The sequence below is a fragment of the Aulonocara stuartgranti genome (assembly GCF_965226115.1).
Source record: "Aulonocara stuartgranti genome assembly, chromosome: 20".
Lineage (NCBI taxonomy): Eukaryota > Metazoa > Chordata > Actinopteri > Cichliformes > Cichlidae > Aulonocara > Aulonocara stuartgranti.
Window position 1 is genome coordinate 7,386,562 of NC_138956.1, and position 9,940 is coordinate 7,396,501.

At 40.2% G+C, this 9,940-nt stretch overlaps 1 protein-coding gene across 1 annotated transcript; it reads left to right on the forward strand.

Moving 5' to 3' along the window:
- Positions 1 to 1,227: 1,227 nt before the first annotated feature.
- errfi1b (ERBB receptor feedback inhibitor 1b) lies at positions 1,228 to 9,455 on the forward strand. Its single transcript, XM_082520140.1, has 5 exons — positions 1,228 to 1,341; positions 1,728 to 1,976; positions 5,655 to 5,813; positions 6,249 to 6,334; positions 7,129 to 9,455. Exons 3-5 carry the CDS (start codon positions 5,767 to 5,769, stop codon positions 8,124 to 8,126), a joined length of 1,131 nt encoding a protein of 376 aa, XP_082376266.1. The 5' UTR covers positions 1,228 to 1,341; positions 1,728 to 1,976; positions 5,655 to 5,766; the 3' UTR covers positions 8,127 to 9,455.
- Positions 9,456 to 9,940: the final 485 nt, after the last annotated feature.

A 9,940-nucleotide genomic window follows, 5' to 3' on the forward strand; every position in this document is an offset into this window, starting at 1 on the left:
ACCTCCCCTGTAGGAGACTGGCCCACCCTGGCAAAAACCCCCACAGCCCTGAGCATCCTGGGTCACCACAAGCGCCCACAGAGGACTGCAAAGCAAGAGCAGAGCTGCTGGTAAAAGTGGCAAAAACTTTGAATTTTGCATGGCCATCTTTATGCAATTTATTAAAAGATGATTAGACTAAGATTTTGATTTTGAAGGGACAGCAGGTGGTATATTTAATTTCTATATAGTTTGGTATTGTTAGTCTTACAGTCTTAACTGTAACACAAAACGTGTACTTGGTTTAGAGCTGAATGACAGTGGTGTGACTGGACATCTCTGTGTCACTTTGAAATTCCACATTGCACAATGTAAAGTTGATACATAACAGCTTATTTGTTGAAACTATGAGTATTCCTTTAAGCAAACAAGTTAACGTTAGTGGGAGAGGGATGGTTGATGATTGCAGCAATGTAAGCACGTTACATGTGGCGTATTTATTTTATGGGTTTGTGATTTACAGTCAGTATATAGGTATAAGGCACTCCTTAATCCGCATATGACTGTATGTGGGCTTTATTGGAGTAGTACAAGCAGAGGAACTACTCAACAATCTGCACCAAGGGAAGAAAGAAAGGTTACAGGGTCACTTGGCTTACAATTTTACGATTTGGTTATACAGTGTACAATATTTGATGGGTCATTTTGCCTAAGGATTTATTTGTGCTGTCACTGCAGTAAAAAGATCAGATGGCAGTCTGGGGGAAGACTGTAAGCTCAGTGTGGTCTGGACCCTGTGGTGAAAACAAGAATAGCCTGCACTCACTTCCCTGTTATTTTCTGGTAAATGGCCTCTCATATTGTCCTTCTGCCTCTCTCAGCGTGGGTGAGGACAAACACAGGACAAACACACACACAGTCAACTCTTTTGTGACATGCAGGCTTCAAAACAAGTCCTCATCCTTCATGTCTGGTCTGCCAATCTAGTGCTTGTAACTCTTTATCAGTGTTATGTTGTACACACGCCAATATCCACCCACACACTTTCTGACTCCCACACAAGTCAGGCCACAATTGCTTGAAATGCAATTTCCTGTACACGCATTACAGGGAACAAATAAAATAAAGGACATTTTTGCTTTTTGACCTGCTGAGGCATACTTAGTGTAGGGTAAACGATGTAATAAAATGGGAGGGGAAATGCTTAATAGATTTAAGCATAGATCCTTAAGCTCTACAGAGTCTTAGTTCCACTGACTGTAAGGAAATAGATTTTGTGAATGGTGTCCTGAAACCTGAAAGTTGCGCAGACAGGTTAACAACATCTTGTTAGATTCACACTGCAGTTGAGAGTTCAGGAAGGTGAGTAAAACCGTACAGAGGAGTATAGAGATGAAACGTAAGAGAAACGTGAATTACTGCTGATAGCATAATGCGCAAGTACAATTTCAATGTTATTCCTGGTCAAAGGGAGACGATTTGTATAGTTTAATTGAGAACAAATAATCATATTTTATAACATTATCATGTGTATGTAAAAATGTAATATGAAAAGTAATTTCAGATTATCAGTTACATTTAATAGAGTCAAAACTATGTTGGACAGAATTGGGTTCTAACTACATACTCAAAAAATACATTTAATTAAAATTTTAAAAATCAAATAGTAAAGTAAACTTAGTAAAGTATTCAGTGCATTTCCTAGTAGAGTGATGTAAAAAGAATTACAGGCATTTTTCCCCTTTAAGGCAGCCATGGGTGGAGTTACAGTAACGCGTTCTGGGTGTTGAATTCTTTTATAAGGAGATGTGGAAACCCGCGTCACTCTGACAAAATGAGTTTCACCTCCCAGTGTTGTTGACAGAGGAGGGTCGATGCACATGGGTCAGGGTTGACTGACAGACTGGATTTTAGCCTCACGGGTGTCATTTCTCGCTTGGGACTGAGGGCGATCGAACGAAACCAGCTGTACGTGACGGATAAGCAGCATTTGCATGGTGAGGCTCATCACGTTCTCATAAAAGTTGTTTGATGAACATTGGCTCTTTTTTGTTGCCTTTGCCTTTACCACGGGACGGTCAGATGCTGTGTTGTATGTGATGTGAATGTTACTCTGTTACTAAGTGTATACGAGTGTTTTCCACACTGGGACGTCACGAAAAAAAAGAAAAAGAGCCGGTCAGAAATCACTGAGGTCTGTTCTCTGAGTAGAGCCTGTATAGTTCAGATGTGTGTGGACAGCATTTTGTAAGCTGGACATTTGTGTGAGTAGACCAGCTAGAGGAAGTTATTTATCTAGTGGAACGCACTGTACTTCTGACTCAATGAGGGATTTCACTCGCGTCCGCCGAGGGAAGTCACGTCGAGGCGGGATAGGTCTTGGACTGCTCGGCACTTCCATTTTCACCCACTAGTAGGCGATAAAGAGTAAACCAGTAATTCTATGTCTGTCTGACGTTTTCGTATAATTTAAAGCGCAAAAATAAAACAAAACGAGGGAGTCAAAATTGGTTCACAACTATCATTCAAAAAGTGTAAAAAAAAAGTGACGTCAGTAATATAATGTAAAATAATTTACAGTAAAAAGCGCATGACCCAGAGTTAAACATAACTCGGTGTTATCAAGAATAGAGTGCGATAAAGGCCAATAACAGAAAGTGACAATAAGGGTTATGGAAATTAATTATAATAATAAAATAAACTATAAATATATAGTTTAATAGTTATGATGTGAAAATGTACTACATGCCGATGTGGCCCATGACCAGGTGGAGTTGCGCTTTTTTCAAACTATAAAAATGTGAAAATCTTCATTTTCTGCACACTATCTAGACTTTAGTTTATTAGAAACAAAACATTTCGGACATGCAAGTAGACTATAAAGTCTACCTACCATCTTGTTACATATTAGATATGTAACAATATTAGATAGGTTGTTACATATATAATATTATGTAACAATATTAGATATGTAACAACAAAAGATTTTTAACACGTTTATTTAATTATTATTTTTTTAAATATTTTTTGTAAGTAAAAAGCAGGTACTAAAACTGCATTTTTTCAGTTAAATATCATCACAAACATCTTTTCATATGCCTCTTTTATTCCCCAGGTGAATGAAGTTAAACAGTGGAAATGTCAGGATCTAATGAACTGCACTAAACTGTCACATTTACAGCATGGCCTTCGCCTGGTGACCCATTAAAAATCAGTACACGCAGATAAACCTAAAGGTCTGGTTTGTTAGTGCAATGGAAAAAAAAAATTGAAAGCTGCAGTCACACATTGAACCTAGATTAGTTTGGTGAATAAACTTGTATTTGGGCTGCGGATCTTGTTGTTAAAACGGTTTCTCTCATTGAATCAAATGCTTTATTGTTTAGTTTTGTGGCGCGCAGTGTTGTAGTTAGTCCCACAGCTTAGCAGACCTAATTAGTGTGTATGTATGTGTGTGTAAGGTGCAAACTTCACGCCATCAGGATAATCAACTCGTGCTTAAAGAAGGCCCGGTCACTGAATGGTCTATTGCCTGAAAAAAAGTTGAGGTGGGGACTGCCAAGGACAACACACCAAGGACCCTGCATGTACTAAACAAACTGTTTTCTCCAGCCTCTGGCTTGTCCTTCCAACTGTGCCAACACACGCAGTCCCCCCCGCAGGGGACTTTTTGTGGCACAGACTCATACCTTGGCCGTGGCAGCTTGTCTCCATGGCGTATCTCTAGTCCTAACCTCATGGGAGAGTTTACTTGTATTTTCAGGCTTGCTTCGCTGTGCACCAAAGTGGTACAAAGGCCCATTCATGCCCGAGAGTGGCTCCATTCATGGACACTGAGTAATTGCCGGTAGAATTCATAATTAGTCTGTGTCTTCCATCTCCGAGGCTCACGGGTGGAAATGACGCCACAGTTGGTTGTTTTAAGGATAGCATTAATATTCAAATCCACGCTTGAGTCACTGTTTTGTTTGTAGTTGGGTTTCCTTTGCATGCTCTGCATTGTTTGCTTCCCACTTCGGCATTGGAGTTATCATGGACAGGAAACAAAGCAGGTCTTTGAAGCGAAAGATTGCAGTGATAGTAGAATGGAGACCTTGGGTTGCCCTCCAGGCAGTGTGGTGCTTTCATTTTAATGTGAAATGGGTCTTTTTATTTCATTGCATAAGCACAGTATGTGTCCGCCTTATTGTATTTTAATTCTAAATGTTGCTTTCAATGCAAGAAGAAGCACAAATATGTAAAGTACAATATATGGGGAGAACAAAGATTTAGAGGTATGTCATTGAGTCAATGCAGCTGGGTGCTTTGCTGCGTCACTGCTGGGAAGACACAGGGGCACCACTCAGTTTTAAACTCCTTCAGTTGTCTGATGGTCTGCTTAACCTGAGCTGCACATCTGACCGTAAGCCAAAACCGCAACAGCAAGGTTGACATCATCATCTATCATAAAAAAAAAAAAAACCAGGATGACCTTCACCTTTGCCCTGATACAAGTGTCCATCGCCCTGGAATGATATCAGTTGCTGTGCATCATATCAGGAGAAACAGTCATCATCTTTATAGATATATGCTAGTTGAGAATCTTAATCATCAGCATGGATGTCACGTACAGTCTTTGTACTTATTTCATTGCTTTGCCTGTCTGCACAAAATTCTCTCTCACCTTAACCCCTTAAAATATTTTAACAGTAAGACATTTCCTAGTCATTCGCAGTGTGCCACTTTTTAAGTGCACTTTTGTTCTCAGCCAGTAGGCTAACAAGGTTAGGGCTTGTGACCCTGTCAGACTTAAACTAAATTTTCCTTCAAGTGCATCTATAATCGCGGTGCTTTGGGGCCGTCTCAGCGGTGGAGTTTGTCATCCAGCATCACAGGAATTCTGGACAATAAGCCCCTTTTGTGAGGGCAGATACTGGAGCGTTGCACAGAGACGAAGGAGGGTGCAGGAGTACTGTCGCCCTCCCACATCTGACCCAGAGGTTGTGTAATACCCTGCTCATCAGACAAATAGCTTTAAACTGGATACATATGGTGGCTGAGAGAGCAGGCTGAAGCAATTTTCTTGGCTTTTGTTGTTACTCGTTTCCTCAAGGCTCACCTAAAACATGCGGGGTATCGCAAGTCGTTTGTTTACTGCGTCTAGTGAAAAGTGGCATATGTTCAAAATGTAAACGTTTCTTTTGCCCTGCTTTCATAACCTTTTTGAGAATAGGAAAAAGCTATTGGATATAGTTGTGTAATGATACTTTTACTACACTGAAATGTGAATGATATGAATGTTTTTCACAATCCTGCAAATCTACATACTAAACATAAAGAATGTCATGAAATGTTACATCCTTTGAACTTTGTTATATGTTACTTATTCAATGTAAAATACTTTGCTTTATATACAATTTTCATGAAGTAGTCCATCTGTCTGTAATATATGCTGTATGCTTGTGTATGTGCAGTTATCTTGTATTGTTTGCTGCCTTTTGCCTTGCCTGGTAAGATAAGAACGTGCAGCTGAGTGTGATGGACGGTGATGAGATCCAGCTGTACCCTGCTTATGGGCATTTCACACCAGCAAAGGTGTGACCTGAATGATGTGATGTAATGCAAAAGCCAGATGTGAATGTAAAAGATAGCCAGATGAATCCCCTTGCACTCTAATGTCAGTGTTTCTTCAACAGCTTACCACTGGCTAGAATGAAGCTGTGATGGGTTTGACGGAGCTGACTTGTGTTGGAGCTTTAGATCGATATCAAACAGAGCTTCTTATAAGAACACGATCTCTTCTACATCATGGCCAGGAGTCAGAATAATTTGTGGAGACAGCATGACCTGAACAGGTACAATTAACACTACACAAGTCCTAATACTAATTTTTAAAAAAAATGTAAATAATCTGTTATTATTATCTGTGAATCTGTGGCAGCTTTGCAAAATGTTGAGCATGTAAATCTGACCAGGAAAAAAAGAGAAATATAAGAGAAGGGATAAATGTTAGCATGAGCAACTACATGTAGTCATGCAGGATTATAATATATGTATATAGCAAGATAATATGAAACTAAATAACAGTGTCTGGCAATCATAGACACAGAGTCTGGCTCAGAAAAGAAATCCAGTAACTTGTTACTGTTTTATACTGCAAATAGAAAAAGGACAACTGAACATATGTCCTGTTAATGCATTTGTTAGGCTCGTCTTATAAAGACTGATTTGGAATGATTTACCATCGTGCACAGCTCTGTATGGATTTCTCAACCTGTCCTGCTTTGCAGAGTGCAGAGCTTTGGCCTGAGGGCTTACACAGAGCAAACCCTGAAGGAGCTTCAACAGCAACAGCAAATGGCCAACGAGTTTAACTGTGAGTCTTTTTCAGATATTAGTGTTACATGTATGAAGGAAACGGATTTAGCATGGATGCATGAACTTTATCAAAGCTCCTCTGCTTTGAATTCGTATGTATCAGGAACACTATCAGTATGTATCTGCTATTACTGTAAATTGTAGAAATTCTGGCAATTTTTTTTTCATTGTTTTGAAATTTTGAAAGGATGTGAAGAGTTATGTTTGTTAAATTAGGTGAAGTTATGCACTTTTTTTTATTAGAGAAAAAAAAAAACCTTTAAACCTCATTTGTCTAGTAGAACAGTATTTAGACAGGATGCAAGTGAGTTTGCCATCACAGTACTAAGCTGTGTACCAGAGGAAAGAGATCGGGGTGTAGGAGGAGGGGAAGCTATCGCTCCCCAGTCACCAGCTGTTCCTGCAGTCTGGGGCACGTCGGATGTTTCCACAGAGAAGGTTATGGGAAGCTCAGTTAAGATTGTGGCCTGCCCTGCAGATAATGACGATTCCCGTGTTAATCAGGGTGTTGTGGCTGATGTTTGACGAAGAAGGCGATAGGTTAAGCTGGTGTTTTCAGGATGTTTTTACTCCCGTTTCCTGTACAGTATCTTCAGTAAGTACGTTTTTATAAGGCGGTTGGGCAGCAAGTTGTTTTCCATGTTTCTTCCTCTGAGTGTTGTTTCTGCACTGGAGGGGACAACAGCGATAGCAAAGCCTTACATAACAATTTGCTTTCTCAGTATAAAAGCAAACGTAGCATTTTGTGTGTTTTAACACATTTCCTTTTTTTGCCCCTTTTTCTCTCCGCAGCCAACCCCTCTCTCTCCCAGCCTCCATTTTTTTCTGATTCCTACCACCTAGCATCAGACAACATGCTGCTGCCCATTGAGGGAGACCAGGTGGTTCCTTCTTCCCAGAGACAGGCAGTGTTCGGGGTTGATCAGAGGGAGGCCAAACCCTTGCCACCTCTGCCAGACCCCGAGGAGCTTATGTCAGATGAAGCAGCTGATAGTGAGGTTGAGTTCTTTACCAGTGACCGACGGCCCCTTTTGCCCAAGAGCTGCCCTAAGCCTATCTGCAGGAACAGCAGCAAAGACTTTGGCCAAGTAAATTATGCCTACCAAGAGAGTTCATTGAGGGCTGGAGATGCTGGCGTTGGATCCATGGCATTCTCTTGGCCAAGCAGAGAGGGCCGGCCAACATTTGGAGGAGGCAGGTTTGCGGCCGACATTTGGTGCCTTGGTCACCAGACAGATGAAAACCAGCCTGTGGTGTCGGAAGCTGAGGATACCTTTGGAGCCAAACGGCCAGAGCAGAACCTATTACCTAGAATCCAATTTTTTGGCTCGGGTCCTTCCACCCAACCACACGCCAGCACCTCATCATGGTCCACTGACAGGCCACAAATCCCTCCTCGTATCCCCATCCCACCAAAATCAAAGACTGGGACCGATGAAGACAAACCTCCCAAAATCCCTCCTAGGGTGCCTTTAGTCCCACCCTGTCCACCACGCACCCCAAGCCCTAAAAGTCTTCCAATTTATATCAATGGAGTGATGCCTGCCACTCAGAGTTTTGCTGCTAACCCCAAATATGTCAGCAAGGCGTTGCTGAGACAGATGACAGGTGAGCCACCTGCAACCCAGTTTTCTCCCTGCATTGTTCCGATTTTGAAGGATGGCAGAAAGGCCAGCGGGACACACTACATCCTGCTGCCGCCGGGCCGACCGCCAAACACAGAGAGAAGAGAAAGACTCCTGAGTGAACCTGCTAAGACAGGGAACAGCAGCTTCTGGCAGAAAAGGTAGAAATCATCTCACCATGTCTGAAACTAGACGAGTACAAAACGGTGACTGACGTTATTAATCACTCTGTGATACACAACTGTACAGTGTGCGATGATATCTGCTCACATGTGTAACGTATTGGTATTTTCATTGACTGACATGTGTTTGGTGTAATATCCACGAGGTTTTTTTGACTGAACATTTTACCAATCAGTATTTTAGAGACGTCTCTTCTACTTCGACCACAACGACAATACACAATAATATAGTATTTTCACAAATAGAGAACAAATATTTATTTTCTATCACCATTTGTCAGTTTTTGATAACTAAGATACTGCCGTTTCCTTACTAAAAAAAAAATAGTATGATCACTTATAAATTTTTAAAGTCTGACAGTCGTATGCTCATACCACTAAAAACAGCCTTAGCTATGCAACATATACCTTACAAGAGAGCACGTCTTTATAAATGTACAAGCTGGGCTTGTGCCAAACTGTTCCACGTCTGTTATTTTTTATCACAATGCTGCTTGAAAAATATAATGTGTTGATAGATTTGATGTTTTTCCAAATAATTAAAGTACTATTTGAATATTTTAGCATCTTTTCAGGTAAACTTAATAAAGTGCTCCATTAAAAAATACCAGATTATAAAGAGTTAGCCAAGTGCAAGTCTAAAGATTCTTGACAAATTTTATAGTAAATTTGCAAATGAACATGTTAGATCACCCCCCCCCACACACACACACACACACACACACACAGTCGATGCAGCTAATATTGGGTGTTTGCGCTTTTGAATTAGCTTATGATTTCAGTATCACAAAGCTGATTGAGATAAGATAGCCTTATCACTCCCAAAGTTTAGAAATTTACATCAAACTACATTAACTACAGAAAAGTGTCAATTTGTTCATTTTAATCAGTGTGTATTTAAAGCTAGATTCTAATTCATTTTCATTAGAAACTTTGTTGAAAACCTGCAGTCACACTTATGTTCACAGGTCTTTAAACATATGAAGAGCAAGTCAGAAGTTTTTACTTGTTGCATTTGTAAATAGAGCTGAAAAATTGTCATTAGCTGATCCTCGTGAAATTTTTTAATGATGTAAATCTGATGTTGTGTATACTTTTTTTTTTTTACTGTGTGGGCATGGAAGTCATGTTACGTTTACACTGCTGAGGTGCAGGCCCACATTTACCTTTGTTACACCAACCTCTATGAAGTTCTCATGAAGGTTCTGTATCAGACTTGGCCCATTCAAAGGCTGTTTGTAAGTTCATAATTCTGTGTCAATTGTAAAAATTGTCTTTAATCTATTTATAGAAATAAATAACTTATTCATTCTAGGATTGCTTCATTCTCCACACTCAAGCTATGATATGGAGAGCTTTCTCTAAGTTTGACCTCCTTTTTTCAAGATAAGATAAACTTTATTGTCTCATCCATCTATAATCTGGGTTCAGGTCGCAGGGGTAGCCCAGACTTCCCTCACCCTGGTCACCTCTTGCAGTTCATACAGAGTTCATCTCAAGCCAGGTGGGGAATATATCTCTCCCATGAGTCCTCGATCTGTTATGGAGGAACTGAGAAACCTATGAACATATATATTTTTATGGCATTAGGGTGAAACCAGGCTGCCATCCCATGTCTAATTGAACTTTCAGGCACTACATAATAAAAAAGCACATGTTGTTATTTAGAGTGGATCATGTCACAAGCACCTGGAATATTGAACTAATAATAATAACACTACTAATAATACTATAATACTACTAATAATAATAATCAAAAGCAGAGAGTTGGTGTGACCGAATATAGGTGGATGGGGG